The 17654-nt window shown below is 46.1% G+C and overlaps 1 protein-coding gene across 13 annotated transcripts in view; it reads left to right on the forward strand.

The window, feature by feature from the left end:
* The window catches only part of mrtfab (myocardin related transcription factor Ab), a 46133-nt gene extending 28753 nt beyond the window's left edge, over positions 1-17380 (forward strand). For 5 of the 13 annotated variants that reach the window (XM_079372390.1, XM_079372395.1, XM_079372401.1 and 2 more), the window contains 17 exons: positions 1255-1320; positions 5413-5468; positions 5901-5976; positions 6687-6845; positions 7682-7830; positions 8116-8271; positions 8429-8500; positions 8950-9134; positions 9367-9538; positions 10252-10644; positions 11957-12916; positions 13045-13251; positions 13339-13431; positions 14250-14390; positions 14526-14618; positions 15727-15790; positions 15881-17380. In XM_079372390.1, coding sequence (XP_079228516.1) covers positions 1255-1320; positions 5413-5468; positions 5901-5976; positions 6687-6845; positions 7682-7830; positions 8116-8271; positions 8429-8500; positions 8950-9134; positions 9367-9538; positions 10252-10644; positions 11957-12916; positions 13045-13251; positions 13339-13431; positions 14250-14390; positions 14526-14618; positions 15727-15790; positions 15881-16467 — 3629 coding nt within the window. In that variant the 3' untranslated portion in view covers positions 16468-17380. The remainder of the gene's footprint in view (positions 1-1254; positions 1321-5412; positions 5469-5900; positions 5977-6686; positions 6846-7681; positions 7831-8115; positions 8272-8428; positions 8501-8949; positions 9135-9366; positions 9539-10251; positions 10645-11956; positions 12917-13044; positions 13252-13338; positions 13432-14249; positions 14391-14525; positions 14619-15726; positions 15791-15880) is intronic. The other 8 variants (XM_079372396.1, XM_079372391.1, XM_079372393.1 and 5 more) reach the window with 5 other exon arrangements.
* The last annotated feature ends 274 nt before the right edge of the window (positions 17381-17654 follow it).

Consider the following 17654-nt stretch of genomic DNA (forward strand, 5'->3'; position numbering starts at 1 on the left):
TGCATATTCATCACTTTTGGGCCTCCTATATACATCTGTCCTCTGCCTGTATTTTGATATTTTGGCTGACTTTGGACGTTCCTGTGTCTCTGCCCCAGCCTGTGACGGCTCGTAGTTGAGTTTTGAATTGGGTCCAATTCAGCGATTGGATGTGGACGTAGTGATACGCCACGTGGGGCAAAAGTCCTTCCAGAACAATGGTGAACCTTGGGTTGTCTTTCACCCTCAGACGCAGAGTCGGTCTGCTCTCTGTTGGACAGGCAGGGTCCAAACACCGCGGGTTAGCTGGTGTCTCAGGAAGCTTGCAGCGTAGGTACAGAGCACATTACGTCCTGCAGTGACTCTACCTTTAATGCCTGATTGCCAACATAAGTGTGGAGGGAGCAATGTCTCTATTGCACAAATAGCCAAAGAATTGTTTTCAGGTAAGACGATGTGCAGGAGTTTGCTTTAGCACAATGAATTACTCTGCAGTGCGTGCCCAGGGCTTCTTTTTTAGTTGACCAGGTTTTGAAAGTTATTAGTATTAATAGAGTTTCCACAAATATCAAATCTAAGTTCAAAATCCTTTCACTGTGGCGTTTAAGAAAAACAAACATTAAATGATGAGTTTAGCAGCATACGGTAGGTTTAACTCTGAAAAGAATAAAGAACTGAAATCTGTGTGCGTGTTGAAAGGTCAGACATCGTCCGGCTCCTTCGTCCAGTGCTGTGTTCCTTAAAAACTCTCTTTTTTTATGTAACAAGCACTTCCTGTTTTGAAGTGACGGAGAAATCAGTCTATACAAACATTGTGTTTTGCACCTGAACTCAAAACGAGGCTTGTTCTTCCTCTGCTTGTCTCTCTGAGCTCGCTCTAAGTCTCTGATAGACGACGGCTTGTTTCTCACATTTCTGCACTCACTTTGGTACACTGAAATGAAATCTTAAAAAAACCCTCCAGAAACAGGAAGTGTGTAGTAAGCTGTACGCCCTTCTTGTATGCGCCTCCTCTTTAGTTTGAAAAAAAAAAAAGCCGCTGAGAAGAAAGGGGGAAATGGGAGGATGAATTTAGCTCCTCTTCATGACTCTGTTTCAGTGTGTGGATATTTATCTAACGTGGCAGACAGACTGCTGAGCGCTGGACAATAAGAGATGATAAAGAAGCTTTAAGAGCTCCATCGCTGCAGTTTCTTTTTCTTTCCGGCCGTCACTGACTCTCTCCTCTCCTCTTTCTTCACCCCTCCCTCCTTACCTCCTTTTGTCTCCATGCAGTCCTCCAGCTCAAACTCCTGCAGAGACGCACGCGAGAGGAACTGGTCAGCCAAGGGATCATGCCACGTAAGTCTGCTTAAAGTCTGTGTTACTCTGGAGAGTTCATATGTGCTTCATTCTGCAAACCTGCATCAGCCATTGTCAGCATGTTTACTTTCAATTGTGCATTTAGTTACATAAGACTGTCTTGTTTTTGCAGTGAGTGATGCACAAACTCAGTTAACACAACAGACAAACTTCTTCACCTTCAGGGAGTTAGTGTTGAGCCTGAGCGGAGGGTTTTTTAATTCATTATTAAAACCTGAGATGACGGCTAAATGACTGAACACAGGATGTGTTGGTGAACCTTCTCTCTCTCCTACATTTCTAATCAGAAACGCCATCAGTTAACACAACCATACAACAGTTGAGACTGCTGAATGTGTCAGTCGTTATCTGTCATGTGGAGGAGTATATGTGTTCAACATGTGTCGAATTCGGTGGTGACTTTGCACCACTTATTGTTATCAAATAGACCAGCTTCCTCTTCCTGTGTATCCACTTCCTGTTTCACAGTTCCGCACATCACAAGAGGAGGAGATGTAAAGTTTTTAGAATTTTCCTCTTTTTTTCTGTTTATTGCGTTGCTACGAGCGGTACGTAGGAGGCTTTTCAAAACATCGGTTCAGTCAAACCGCCTGTAGATGGAAGCGCATCAGCTGAGATGACGGAAGTGGGAGACGGAGAAACTGAAGATATATCGAGTGTTTTAGAGGAAACTTTGAGATTTAATCATCCCCTGCAGAAAACATGGTACCCATTGGTTTCTGAAAGATGTCGTTGGTTGCCATATTTAAAATGACCTAACTTAACCTAACTTCGATTCATTCTACAAAACGTTAAGGGGGGGGGGGGGGGGGGGCAGGATCATAGCACCGTGGCAGACCGCAACAACGCGCCCAGCTGTCTGTGAACTCAGTCGAACCCGACACATTTTTACTGAACTCCTCGCCTAACATCATCAAAATGGATGAGCTGTAAGAAGATGAGGCCGACTTACAGTCGTCATTACCAAAAAGGAAAAGAGCTGCAAAAACTCCCAAATGTGGTTTGTGTTTTTTTTGACACATGAAGAAACTAAAGTCTGACCCAACAGGCTAATAAAGGCCTCCAATATTGGCTGTTATCAGGCCCCAGAGGAAAACCATACCACTGTCGGTTAATGGTCATAAAAGCATAATGCCCAGCTGAAGACGTCACTGAGAGTGTTGGGAACTGATGGAGGCTCCGTTTCTGCTGCAGCATCGATCGGTCAGCCAGCTGTCTTTTATTTGTCATTACTGAAAGTTTAATGTTGAACCTGTTGGAGTTTGAACAGAGGCGCGACGAACCACATTTCATCTCACTGAGCATCTTGTTGGGTTTCAAGGAGCACCTTGTTGTAAATGGGGAAACGGACTTGAGCTTGTAAAGTCTTTCTGACGACTCAAAGCAGTTTTTACACCGCGTGTCATACATACACGTTCACACACTGTGATGGCAGGGGTTGCTATGTAAAGTGTCAAATTTGGAGTTCAGTGTCTAGCCCAAGGACACGTCGACATGTGGCTGCAGGAGCGCGCGGGGGGGGGGTCGGGGTCGAACCCTTAAGCTCCCACTGAGCCACAGCGGGGTCGCCTGAGTTTGTTCTCCTTTGCTTTCGACAAGTCTGTTGGGTTTTTAATGTTAATGTTACAAATTATTGGCGGGTTCTGCAGGTAAATCAGAAATGTATACATGCGAGTGTCACGACTCTCTAAAACAGGGGTGTCCAAAGTGTGGCCCTTGAGTGGATTTGTTGTGGCCCTTGACTTCAAATCGAAGAATCAGAAGATTTTGGCCCCAGTTCTCATGAGATGGCATATTTCATTCTTTTTTTTCTTTTTCATGTTAGCGAGGGAGAACCTATAAAAGCCTGACTATTCTTTCCAAAAAATTAGAACACAACAGTTTCCCACTGCAATTAGTTATTGTGTATTTACATTATTTATTGAAGAGGTCAAAATACAAAAAGTTCCTTCCAATAACGCGACAATTTTGGCCCGCAAGAAAAAAAGTTTGGACACCACTGCTCTAAAACAACAAAACAATCTGATGAGCTCGACGTCGTGAGGAAGACAAATGTGTCTCAGATAGAAGTGACCAGTTGTCTGTTCTGGTAAGATCTCTGTTGTTGGTTACATCACAGCTGCTATGTGGGGGTTAATGTCAAGAGGAATGCCCCCCCCCCCCCACACACACACACACACACACACACACACACACACACACACACACACACACACACACACACACACACACACACACACACACACACACACACACACCCCACCCCACCCGGTCATCTGAGGCCCACATACCGTGGACACCCAGCTGTAGCCAGCATGTCTACACTCTAACCCTCAGCAGGGATTTCACCAGCTCTTGATCAATATTACATAGTTGTGTTGCGTCATTGTAACTGCCACCATCCTCCCAATGTCCTTCCCCAAAACACACGGGACATGAACATCGTGTATGAACATTGCCAAACTTTCACAATGAAGATTTTTTGTTTTTAGTCTTGAAGGCTGTTTGTTTCAGACCATTAACTCTAATAAAAACAAACACAGATCGGACTTAAAGGGGACGTATTCTCCCCCTTCTCCACCTTTTCAAACAGTCCCCCTGTGGTCTTAATGAAACATCTGAGCTTTGGTCCAAATATAACATGAGACCCTGTAGAAACCAGCTCTCTTCAGAATGCTCCGTTTTAGTGTGTGTGTCTCTTTAATTGAAGTGACCCCCCCCCCGTTAGACATCACTCCTCTGTAGCGAGAATAAAAATGTGCTAAAGTTTTGGTCTCGGCTGAGGGCGGAGTAAATGGGGGGGGGGGGGGGAGAAAACCGTGCAGGGGAGGGTGTTTTTTTATTTTTTGACCAGAGTCCCACTGTGACATCACAAGGAGAGCACGTTTGAAACGGGGCATTTTTTCTCTGAGTTGTCAGACCACAAACAAAGCACTGGATGGATTTATTTTACATTTCGATACTCAGGTTCCTCAAATATATGTTCAAAAAACAAAAAGTCATAATATGTCCCCTTAAAACTTAAAATCAATATGAGAAGAAATAAAAGTCTAATTAGCTCTTTTAAACTGAAGAATTAACAGAAAAAGTTAAGTTATGCTTCCATTTAAACGTTTGGACCATCATCTCTCCTTTTTGTGCACTTCCTGACCGTCGAGAAGTCCAGTCAAATACCGAGATATATTTGTCCATGTTTGTACTCAAGCATGTAACCATAGACATTCACACCTCCAGCCGTTCACCCGGAGCCCTGAGGACAGTCACGGCCGAGCGCACTGATGAATTTACATGTCATCCATCAGTCCCCACTCTCTCTCCTCTGTGTTCTCCGCCTTTTTAACCACCTAATCCAGACGACTGCTCATTAAGAATTGATGTCCATCAGATCCTCCATCAGCTGTCATTCATCAGACATGCAGTCTTTTCAGGCTGCTGCAGGCAAAAGTGTGAGCCTCTTAGTGTAAGAGCTGCAGATGACCAAAAGAAGGCGTAAACATGTAGTGTTTGCAGTTCAAGCTCGGAGGCTGTACTTTCAACACTTAATGGTTTAAAGTGATGAGCTAGGCTCCCAGAATGCACTCTTTTTTTTTTTTTTTTCAATGACACAAATCAAACTGCTGAGTAAAGCTTTGGGGAGAGCTCTGGTTATGGTTACACATATTTGCTCCACTACAACCAAACTTTTCTAAAACTGACTAAAACTCAGCTCCTCCTGCAGCTGCATCACTGAGCGCAAAGGTAACTTGACCAGAAGCTCCACTGCAGAATAACAGGCCTGATGTATCTAATGCAGTTACGGTATATAAACTGGGGAGGCTTTTTGCTGCAAAGGAATAGTGCTGCACACAGAGAGCACGCTGCAGCGCCCCTCCTGATCTGTCATCACAGTGTGCGGTGCAGAATCGCACTCCTGACCTTTGCGTTCTGCAGTCACTTCTGCTCTGAGTCTGTCTTCCTCTATATCTGAATCCGTTCTCACATTGTCACCTGCTGAGAGGAGCATAGCAACTCGCATCAGTCTGAGCCAGCTGACTTCATCTCCTCCTCTCCTCTTCCTCCCCCCCCCTGCAGCACTGAAGAGCCCGGCAGCCTTTCACGAACAGCGGAGGAGTCTGGAGCGAGCGAGGGTGAGTGTCTTCAGAGGAGGAACTTTCCTCCTCAAAGTCTCTCTGAACAGCTCAAATCACAAAGCATTATGAAGCAGTATGCACGTTTGTCTCATTGTGACCCAGAAGGCAAACTTTGTCAAAATTAAATTAATACAGCAGTTTGTGTTATGTCTTTAAATAAATGTATGACTGATGTGTTGGTGTCTTTTTTTAAACATGCGACCTTTACAAAAAAAGATGCAGCAACTTGCACCCTGATGACTATACGTTTGAGATCTAATAATGATGCTCATTCAAGCCCAACCCAAACAGACAATTTGATTCTTAAACGTTTCGTTATCTTTATCATTTGAATGATAAAATATTTCAAATGTTGCTTCTCTTCTGAATATTTGAATGTTGATTCACTGTGTGCCCCAGCTCACTGTGCTTGTATGTTTTTGATCCCAGACCGAGGACTATCTGAAGAGGAAGATCAGGAGTCGACCTGAGCGCTCTGAACTGGTCAGGATGCACATTCTCGAGGGTGAGTTTGAACCCACTCTTTCTTCCCTTTAATAAACCAGACTCTATCGATAACAGTCATATTATTACTTTGAAGAGGAAGTTCAGGAACGGGTGGTAGTTGTGGTAAAGAAGCTATGTTGTACACTGCTGCAGATGTGGAGTCAGTTTCACCTCCTCGGTTTCTCATTTTTAGAAGAATGTGCGTGAACGCTCAGGTCAGGCTTAGCGAAGGGGATGTTTAGAAAATGCCACTCTGATTTAGCAGAATGATGTGATGCAACATATTTGTGTTCATCCACCCGCAGAGAGCACCGATCAGCTGATTGGTTTATTGTGTAAGAAGAGTGAAGTTACATTTTGCCAACAGACTAAAAATAGTGGTTTAGCTGATAGCTGTCGCCCGCCCGGTGTGCAGAGGCTGTAATCCTGGTCGCAGCAGTTTGCTTTTGCTGCATGTCGTCCCCATGCTCTCTCCTCCAAACATGTCCTGTGTCTCTTCAGCTGTCCCGTCTGATAAAGGCAAAAAAAAATGTGTTTGTTGTGACGGCATCCGAACCATTAAAAAAAAGAGTCGCTTTGCCCTCAAATGGTAGATAGTACTCTGTTCTGTTCTGTATCTTCTGTTGAAATAAAACCTGCTTGTTTGTCTTGTTTTGTTGCATTTTTCCGTAAACCTCCTTGATAAACAAACTCGTGTGCGTGCATGTGTCCTGTTTGCGTCCTCCACAGAGACGTCTGCAGAGCCGTCCCTGCAGGCCAAGCAGCTGCAGCTGAAGCGGGCACGACTGGCCGACGACCTCAACGACAAAATCTCCCACAGACCGGGTCCCATCGAGCTGGTTCACAAGAACATCCTGTCTGTCAGCTGCACTGTGCACTCACCGCTGGGTAAGCAGAGACACGCACACAAACACAACTCACAGTCGCTTCGTTCATGGACAGGAGCCTAAAAAAAGTGGGGAAAAAAGAAACAAAGTCGGATGCTGTTTTAAAGATGGACTAAAGTAATGAACAGAAAGTTACAGTCACACATAAACACAGTAACCATGTCGACAACCGAGTATGTAGAAAAACCTCAAATCAACATTAAAGAACGATGTACATGAGATGCACGTGTGCTGCAGGAGGTTGACACGGACACCAGCCTCTCTGCGTGTGCACGTTCTCTCCGGTCACTCCGGCTCGCTCCCACAGTCCAGACGTGCTCGTTAGGTTAATTGTCCGTCGGTGTGAATGTGAGTGAGGCCTGTTGTCTGTCTCTGGATGTCAGCCCTGTGATTAACTGGCGAACAGTCCCAGGTGTAGCCCCCGCTTCTCGCCCAATGACAGCTGAGATCGGCTCTAGTGACCCCGGACATGAAAAGCAGTTAAAGATAATGACAGGAAGTTGAAACAGATGTCATGGTGTTATCATTATACCTCTGACTTGCATGTAAGTGCATGACCCCTTAAACTCCCATGAGTCTGATTAGTAAATTAAGCTTGCATCACACTGCTGGATGTGATACCAAACAAACTTTTGACATGTCCAAACAACAATGTTTGCACATAGTCCTGTGTCGAAACACATGCAGTGTTGTATAACTTCTCTAAAGTTAGTCATGGTCGTTGAGTAATCTGCTGAACAGCCATGACTTTTTTTCTGTGTTATTTTTCCAGCCTCTGAAGCAGATGAGATGTTGCAGCTTCTTTCATGTGATGAACAAATGTTTCCTCTGTAACAGCTGAGGGAGAGAGCTCGTCTTTAGATGAGGACAGCAGCGACGCGCTTTCCCCGGACCAGCTAACCAATCACGACTCACCTGTGAGCGCCGTCCCTCAGCTGTCTCCACCTGACACGCTCACCCAGAACGGGGACATTTCCCTGACACAGGTAACGCCACAGAATCCAATCAGGATGATAAGTGTTTCTTATAAACTCTGCCACACTTTCTTTTTCTTAATATAATTCTTTTTATTGAACTTTTAATAGAACAATGTAAGACATACAGTGCATCTTGTTGTCTGTCCAGGAAGTGGTGGGATGAATGTTTTACAGATGTATGTAGAAAGAAAGACAACAAGACAAACAAAACCAACATCAATCAACTCAAAACGAGCCTGAACGGTTCTTGCAGAAGAACCTGCCACACTTTTAACCACAGAAATATCTTCTCAGTTCCTCACTCAGCGGCCCCCTCCGCCTCCTCCGCCTCCTCCACCTCCTCCTCCACAGGTGAATGGGACAGACTCCTCCCCATTCACTAAGTTAACAAATGGGACAGCAGTGCCAGTGACCATTACAAACTCCCGCCCTTCCAGCGGACAGGTCAAGGTGCAGAAACATTTCTTCTTCTCCTTTGAATAATCAACCACGACATATCTTTCTGTAGAGTTAAACATCCCGCTATAAGTGGCTAACCCTCATGGCCTCATGTTTTCATTTCCTCACTGCCTCCCCCCCCGACCCTCTTTCTCACGCTTTCTGTCAGCAGTCTCAGTCTAAGTCGAGTTCAGACCGCCCTTCACACAGACCCAAGAAACCAAAGGACAGTAAGCCCAAGGTCAGTAACAGACTCAGCGCGCTGCTCTCTTCATAAAGAGCTCCCTCCGTTCAAAGCTGTCCAATCTCTGAAGTTCTGTTCACTGTTCCTTTTTTCACTCTGCATTAAGAGCACTCTTGTTCATTTTTTAAGAATCAAGCTGGACTCTACTTCCCATGTTTTGGTGTCTACTTTCTCAGAATGCAGCTTTTTCTAAATTCACGTTTTCAAAACATGAACGTGTGCTTGGTATGTGAAAGGGGAAGAGAGATAAAGTCTCGTTTTTACGCAGACATGTTTTTTTTTTTTGAAGAGGAAACGATCGATCTGGAGCTCAAAATAACTGTTGAACTTAACACCTTTTTTTTTAAATGTCACAAATCCTCGACTTGTTTAGCCGATATGTGTAGTAGACTAAATGTTATCCTGCAGCAGAAACGTCTTTGTTAACCTCTCCGTTGTGGACGCAGGTGAAGAAGCTGAAGTACCACCAGTACATCCCTCCGGATCAGAAAGCAGACAAAGAGCGGCCGCCTGCCATGGACTCGTCCTACGCCAAGCTTCTTCATCAGCAGCAGCTCTTCCTGCAGCTGCAGATCCTCAACCAGCAGCAGCAGCACTACAACTACCACACCATCCTTCCCGCCCCTCCCAAGTCAGTGTGTGTGTGTGTGTGTGTGGCATGAGGGGGAATGGCTTTTACGTTTTGCAGACTAGAAACCATTGAGATGTTTAATAAAGGTTTTTATACGACCTGATGAAAGAGAACAACCTTAAGACGTTTGCTCAGTTAAATTCATCGGAAAGCGTCCTGTAAAAAAGTAAAATATAATTTCACACGCCGTTTCCTGCCGCGTACAAATGAACTGTCTTCTCGCTCCCCTCAGGCCGCTGACCGAGCAGCCTCCCACCACCACTTCTGGCCCTTCCCCTTCCCGCAGCGCTCCCACGACTACCACCCCCGCCGCCTTCAATCAGAGCGGGAGCGCCCGTCAGAGCCAAACTGCAGTGGGCGGAGCTAAACCCGTCTCTCTGCCAGCCAACCTGGATGAGTTAAAGGTGCGTGTCAGACAGCTTCATGCAGCACCAGACATGAAGATTTTAAACTTCATAAGTTTTGTTTATTAGTGTTTTTACTCTACTGCTGATTGTGAACGGAGGTGAGAAAGTCAGTCTTCAAACAGACTCACACAAATGATTAAATCTTTAAATGAAGGCCGAGTGCTTTGAATAATCAGACATTGAAAGTTGTTGATGCAAACTGACAAGTCAACTTAAAAAAAGGCAAAAACATCAGGAGACAGTCTGAGAAATGTGGCTGTTTGTGTTTACACACGCAGCTCCTCCTGAAAATATCAGGAGTTTTGTGCAAGTGTGAAAGCTAACTAATATTGATCCACCTGCAGAATATAATCAGCTGGTGATGTCAGACTCCTATAAGTCTGCTGATGTTCCTTCCAGAAGTCTGAATGACATGCAGAGTGTTTAAATGGTTTCATTGTGAGCAGGTCTGAAGAGCAGATTTTTCAGAAAACTACCTTTTGAATTGCCTGTAGTTTTTCTGTGTAGTAGATTTGTAGTCATCGTGACCCCCCCCCCCCAAGTCTGATCTTTGGACCTTTGGAGGAGAACTTGAACCCTGGTTTTGGAACCTGTGAACCTAATCATGCTTGTCTGAACTTCACACTTTCTGTTTTTGTCTCTTTCAGTTATTCTGTTCCCTTTCACTGTGAGTCAGTGCCCGCTCACTGATCTGGTTTCTCATCCTGCAGGTTGCTGAGCTGAAACAGGAATTGAAACTGCGTGGTCTGACCGTCTCAGGCACAAAGAACGATCTCCTCGAGAGGCTTCGCAACTACCAGGAACAAAACAGCAGCAATGCGGCTGCCTTGAAAAATGGCACATCACAGCCGAGCCATCAGGCCACGACCTCGGCTGCCAGCAACGTCACTTCCTCTCCCACCTATACTAACACACCCGAGCACCATCCAGAGGGAGGCTTTAAGTTGTCTCTATCCTCGCTGGCTCAGGTGGTTCCGGGCCGGGTCATGAGGTTCGGCAGCACCAGCTCCAGCCCTCCCGTGTCACCTTCTCCGTCTGAGAGGTCTTTGGCCGGGATGAGTCCAGATGAGACGAGCTGTAACGGGGACATGTTCGGAGAGATGGTAAGAAACATACGTAGATCTTTTTTTGTTGTTAAACGTCCAAGAAATGTGGAGAGAACATCTAAATAATGAGAGATGGATCTTATAAAGTGTTGACAAAAACCTGCGTGAAAATTAAAGTTGAGAACTTAAAAACGCGCTTAAAGAAAAATAACTAAACATTTGTTGTTTAGTCTGTTTTGAATGGAGAGAAGCAGTTTGATTTGCTCTGCACAAAGTTCAAACCGTCTGAATTAGAAGAAGAAGAGGAAGAGCCAGCAACCTAAAAAAGTTATGGTGACTGAACACTGGTTACAAAATGCTGTGTTATCCATATCATAGTCAGCTGTCAGCATAAACATGCAAATGCTGAATAGCTGAATGCTACGTGAGGCTAACGCTAGGTGTATGCAGCCGAGAAGTTTCCTTGACTGATGTGATCGAAGGTGGAATTAAATGTCCGTGCTATATTCCATTCAAACCCAAAAAGTCTTACATAAAATTAGCTGAAAATTTGACTTCCATATTTCATTCAGCAGACGCTTTTATCGAAAGCGACGTACATCAGAGAGTTAGTACAACACGGCCAAGGTAGGGAAAAAAAGGAAACAACGTCAGGAAGTGAAAACGAAGAACTTCAAGTCCGGTCAGACACACAGGAAGTGACCAGATCAGCATCAAACCCATCCTGAGTATCGCCATCGTCTTCATCATCTTTAAGGTCGTAGGGATTCATGAAAGGGACTCAGAAGATCAAATGGAGTTTGGTAGTTCGTTCACCACCGGGGGGCGACAGAGGAGACGAGTCTAGTTGTATGTTGAGGCTCGGTTGGGAAGGTTGGATCAGACGCCGACGTGCAGAGCGGGGCGAGAGGGAGAGTAGACGTCAGGGGAGGAGGAGCCAGCAGAGGGAGACGAAGGACATGACGTGTCACTGCTGCTTTTTGGATGATCTGCTGATGGAAACCACTGTGAGAAGTTTGAGCAGGTTATAAAGAGTCACTTGAAAGTAATCAGTTTCCACTGCTGTGGGGTCGGTCTCAGACGAAGTGAGTCACAACGTGCTTTCGAAACATTCTCAGTGAGTTGGATGTTTGATTGTTGAGATAAGGCAGGAGGAGATTTTTCTTCATAGAAAACTTGTACGTGTTCAGGACAGATTAAACACAACAAAAAGTTCTTCTCATGAGCTTAAAAATACTTTTAGATTTTAAACTTTTATGTACATAAACCCGTAATGACATGTTTAGAGCGGAGGTTTCAGTTTCTTAAAGGACACAGAAATAGTAAAACACATTCTTACTCACCCTTTCCTAACGTTGTCGTCCTCCAGGTGAGCTCTCCCCTCACCCAGCTCACCCTGCACCCATCTCCTCAGCACCCATCCAACATCTCCCAGTCTCTCTCCAACGTCAAAGAGGAGACCCAGAGCTCCTGCAGCCTCTCGAGGCCGTCGCCCTCCTCGAGTCAGCTGACAGAGCCTCAGCCTGGGGTCGCCATGGACACCGTGGACAAGGACCAGATGCTGCAGGAGAAGGACAAACAGATCGAGGAGCTCACGAGGATGCTGCGGCAGAAGCAGAGGCTCGTGGAGACGCTGCGGTCCCAGCTGGAGCAGGGCAAGATGACGGGCGGCATTGTGATCGCAGGAGGGGGGGACAAGAGCAAACCGTCCAAAGAGATTAAACTTCAAACTTTAATAAAAGCCTCCGCCATTCAGCCCCCTGTTTTCCCTAACGGCATCGTGGTGAAGGTGAAGAAGGAGGTGGAGCCTGAAGAGGGGATGGAGGGAGTGACAGAGGAGGAACATGCCAAGAAACCAGAGCAGCCGATGCAGTGCTCTCAGGAGACCCTCGTCCGGCTGCAGCAGATCCACCGGCTGCAAGTCCAACAGGCGGAGCAGCAGAAACGCACGCTGCAGCAGAGTCCCACACAGAAAGTAGCAGAGGCCAAGTCGAGCCCTCAAAAGCTACAGCAGCAGCAGAAGAAAGAAGCTCAAATGCTGCTCCATCAGCAGCAGCAGCTGCAGCAGCTCATCATCCAGCAGACCCAACAGAAACAGCTGCAGGCCCAGCAGAAGTTAGCACAGCAGAAACTAGCACAGCAGAAACTGAGTCAGCAGAAACTGCAGCAGCTCAAACAGACTCAAGGGCAGAGCCAGCAGAAGAACCAGGTCCAGCTCAAGCAGGTTCAGGTGCAGATCCAGAAGTCTGCAGGGAACCCAGCGCAGCAGAGGAAGCAGCTGAAGGCTCAGCACAGGAGGCAGCAGACGGCAGCAGTCAGCACACAGCAGGTGATGATATGTGAAGGTTATCTCATAGCATGACAGTCCTGTTTAAATTACATGAATCTTTGTTCAATAAAAAAAACAAAAATCAGAAAGCCTCAAAAACTGAACGGCAGTTTGATTTCTTTTTCCAGGTGACACCTGTCGTCATCAATCAACAGAATGGCGCTCCGATCCACACTCAGGCCATTTCTTTGGATCTCCTCAAGGCCAACGGCGCGCCAACGCTCGTCACCGACAGCAACGGCAACCACTACCTGATCGCCCTCACCAGTAACACGCCAGACGGACAGAACGGCGTGTCCTCGCCGGCCAAGACCAACGGACGCATCACGCTGCAGGTAGGGCGTGGCTGTGACTCTGTGATGGGCCGTACCGGCTTTCAAGTATCGGAGGTAATCCTTTTTCTGCTCGCTCTCTTCTCGTAGAGATTGCTGTCGACTCCGAGTAAACTGCCCAGCACTGAAAACAAATCAAAAGAGCAGCCGGAGGCGGAGCCTGTGAGCCAACCAAACAAAAAGGTAGGAAAACAATGATTAAATGTTTATATCTATGAGGACAGATATATGTTAAAAAAAATATTTAACACGTGTTACTGGTTAAATACTCCATTTTAAAATAAAACATTAAGTGTAAAATGATCAGATGCTGAATCGGCCTCTCGGTGTTATTCACAAGTCACATTTTAAAAAGTGACTTTTTACCAAGTTTGTTTGTGATCAATTGTTTAATTTCTGTTTTACTGCGGTGTGTACGCAGTGGTGGATTCATTCTTAGTTGATCGTTGATTTTCTGCACATATTTTAGCATTATTTTGAAACGTATTCAGAGACACAGTTTAATGTTAAATAATAAACGCGTCATCGTGGCGCTACAGACGACAAATCCCACGGTTAAAAAAAAAAAAAAGAAGCTGTTACCCGAATGACGGGATGAGAGTGAACGCAGGAAAGCAAACATATCAACGCTTCATCAGAAGGGTCTCTACCCCGGGCTTCACCTTTTTCCATCAAGCCGAGTACCCATGAGGCGCGTTTCTCACACAGTCACACAAATAAAAACCGTAACTGAAGAATTTCTTTATTCCATAAAACGTAGATGTCAGCTGTTTTTATTTACAAACGTACCCATACATTTTTTTGTGCAAAACTAAAATATAAAACAAGGTTCAAAACAAAACAAATTTTAATTCCTCATGTAGTTACGTCTTTCTGCCACTAGATGTCGGCACAAACACAGGAATCTTACCACATGAAACAGTGGCGTGTTATTCAGAAATCTGACCCAAGAAGCACATCACAAGTCAACCTCCATCCTAATAGACTCTGTCTTCACTTAGGGACAGAAGGCGGGGCTTCACCTGGACACCAATGGTGCGCCTCAACCCAGCCTGTCAGTCACCGCTCCGCCCAGTCTGCAGCCGTTCTTTGACGAAGTGTCCGACAGTGAAAGCCAAAGCAGCTTAATCTCATCTCTGAAGGTAGAAGCAGCTCCTCCTCCTCCTCCGTCCACCGCCATGTGTCGTAAACCTCATTAACTTATTTCTCCTCTTCTTCTTCTTCTTCTTCTTCTTCTTTTCTGTTCATCTCATCTCTTCATCACTCCACCCGGGCAGAGAGAGGAGGTGTGTCCGCCTTATGACCGGCACACACTGTTCACCCCTCCCTCTCCCAAACCCAACACCTCCCTTCCTGCTCAGCGCTCCAAAGTATGTCCCCCAGCTCCTCTTCTTTTTTTTCTTTTTTTTCTTTTCTTTCCATCTATTCTGCAGTTTTGTTCCGTTTCTGTCTGTTTCTTCACTTTCCGTCTGCCGTTTGCTCATTTTACCAAACTAAAGGCGGCTGGAAGTGTGTAGACGGAGAGGCTTCAGTGGTGCCTTTGATTGATCGTCACTGTAACGTTAAGGTTGTTGAACACATGTGACTCAGGACTTTATTAGGAGCGTTTATGGAGCGTCTGGACTTCCCCCCAGTTTCGATGACTCCAGACAAACACTGGTTTCAATTTGACCTTTTATTTTCATACAGGCGATAAAAGTAATTAAAAAGCTGATCTACATTATCCAGATGTTCATATCTGACCTTTTAGATCTCCAAAACTCATTTTATACATTTCTTCACTACAATACCGTGTTTTGATTAAAGACAGTGCAGCACTGTGGAGTTTTATGATAAGAGGTTGTTGCCCTACTGTGCCTTCAGCTCTTTTTCTTTTGAGCAGCAGAGAATAAACAGTCTGATTCGTGACTCGTGCACAGCAGCGAACCTTTCTGTTCTCAACGCCTCACGTGTGTTAGTGAATCAGAATCATTGTAAATCGACAGGCGCGTGCCCCGAACCTGCAAACAGCAATGTACTACCACGCCCCCTTGTCTCCATATAAGGACATTCGATTGGTGCATCAGGACGAGAGCGGTGAATAAGTCGGAGATGCCAAAAAAAAAAAAGAGCGGTGCGTTTGTGGGCATAGAATTACATAGAGTTATAGCTGAGTCAGCAGATACATGACTCGCTCTCTTCTGAAGATCTTTACTCTGAGATTTTTGTTTGCAGAGTAAAAATAAATTCAAGTATTTTTTATAAAGTATAGCCAGATTTGTTCGGCACACATTCGTACGAGCAGTTTAAGAACAGACGCCCGTTGACTCTACTTCTAAATGCAGACTCTCTGAGATCTTCGACACGTTTGAAACCCAGGCCGAGTTTTATCCCAAACGTGCTCAAGTTTAATTTAAATGTGGGAACAGAGAATGTAAAGTGTTTTAATCTCAGGTTTTCACCCTGGTGGCTGACTGATGGCGTGTTCTCCTCTGTTAGCAGGAAAATGGCGTGAACAGTCAGCAGATGGACGACCTGTTTGACATCTTGCTGAAGAGTGGAGGTAATGAACTGTTTTCAGATCAGTGACAGAAAGACGTCACCAGTCTTCCGTTTGTTAACGGCGTCTTCTTCTTCCTGTTTCTTCCTCCAGAAATCCCCGGCTTCAAGTCCAACCCTGACCCTTCCCTGACTCAACTCTCTGACCCGCCGTCACCTTCCTCTCCCCCGTCCCCCCTCCATCTCTCCCCCACCACCCCGACGCAGCCCCTCCTCTCCCCTCAGCCCTCGGCAGGCGAGCCCTGCACAGGCAGCGGCCGCCTGGAGGACTTCCTGGAGAGCACCACGGGCGCCCCGCTGCTGGGCTTGGAGCCCGACGGCGGCCTGACGCTGATCGACGACCTCCACAGCCAGATGCTGAGCACGCCCAGCATCCTTGACCACCCCCCTTCCCCCATGGACACCTCGGACCTGGGCTTCTCCCCTCACTCCACGGGGCTGGACTTCGGGGACCCCACCTTGGACAGCATGGACTGGCTTGATATCTCCATGGTGGGAAGCAGCAGCGGCGTGAACGCGGGCGGCGGAGGAGGGAGGGGAGGAAGAGGCGGGGAGGCCGCCGGTGACGGAGATGGAGGCACAAGCCTGACCCCACTGGCGCCGCACACGCCACCCAGCGTGTTCTCGGCCGACTTTCTGGACAGCACGGACCTGCAGCTACACTGGGAGTCGTGTCTGTAGCCCCGCCCGAGGACTGACGGGCGCTGGCTCACGCTGTGTACACGCTGCGTCTTTATTTCATGCACATACTGAAACCTTTTCTATGCTGTCTCTACCACTGCGGGGGTCACTGGCACATGCAAACACGCACACATTTACTCCGTTTACCTTGTCTTTTACTTGCTGTTACTGAGCGCAGGATGACGGGAAATAAGCACGGTTAACATCCAGGCTGGTAAAATCCGTCTTCACGTGTCCTGAGCGCCATTTTAAGGAAGTAAAAGTGAACCAGCAGAACTGAAGGTCACTGTACTGAAAATGCTCAACACCTGGAAACAGATTGAGGGATGAGAGCTGAGGACGGGCCGTCGGTGACGATCACTCAGGCTCTTTGAGATATCAGAGTGCGCGTGTCAGTGCCCTCCTAAACTTTGCACTTATGCTGAATCTGATTGGTTTAAAGGGTGCGTTCAGGTCACAATCTTTAACGCCGCCCAGTGAGGCGGACTGAGAGTCACCGTGTATTTTTTTCAATCAGCTGAGCTGTTGATGGTGAAACGACAGGCAGCTGTCCGTGACCTCGACGCCTCATTGTGGCAACCTGAACCCCGCCCACACTAGTCAAAAAACACAACCGTCATTGGTTGACAGTTGCTATGAAATGAACCATATCATTGGCAACAGTTTGAATTGAAGCCTCATTGGAGGTTGTGTATTATTGGTAACATTATGGTAGGCCACTGTGTATTGCTGTATATGGGGTGTATATTATCAATTGTCCATAAGACTATTTTTCTTTGCTGGTTGCTTTAGAGTCGAGCTCGCCGGCTGGGGAACATAGGGTGAGGGCGGGGCTTCCAAAATACTTGGACCTTGTCATTTTTTAAAGAAAAAAAAGTTTAAAAAAATAAAAATAAAAACATAATAAAAAGTCTGAAGAGTTTTTTTTTTGTTTTTCTTTCACATTCTCTTCCAGGATGAAACTACGACAAGCTAAGTCTGCCCTTTGTTTCTTCACTGTCCTGACACGTTTTAATTTGAAAATCCTGGTGATGAAGAATTAGGCCACAAGAGGGCGCCATTGTAAAGAAATCCGCTGTCTGGAACCTGCATGTAGAAAATCTTTTTTATATCAAAACAACCAACAGATGTGGCTTCTGAGGAGCCAGTTCCACACAGAAGAAGCAGGTTGGCCTCTCATAGTGTTT

The sequence above is a fragment of the Symphodus melops genome (assembly GCF_947650265.1).
Source record: "Symphodus melops genome assembly, chromosome: 21".
NCBI classification, from domain to species: domain Eukaryota; kingdom Metazoa; phylum Chordata; class Actinopteri; order Labriformes; family Labridae; genus Symphodus; species Symphodus melops.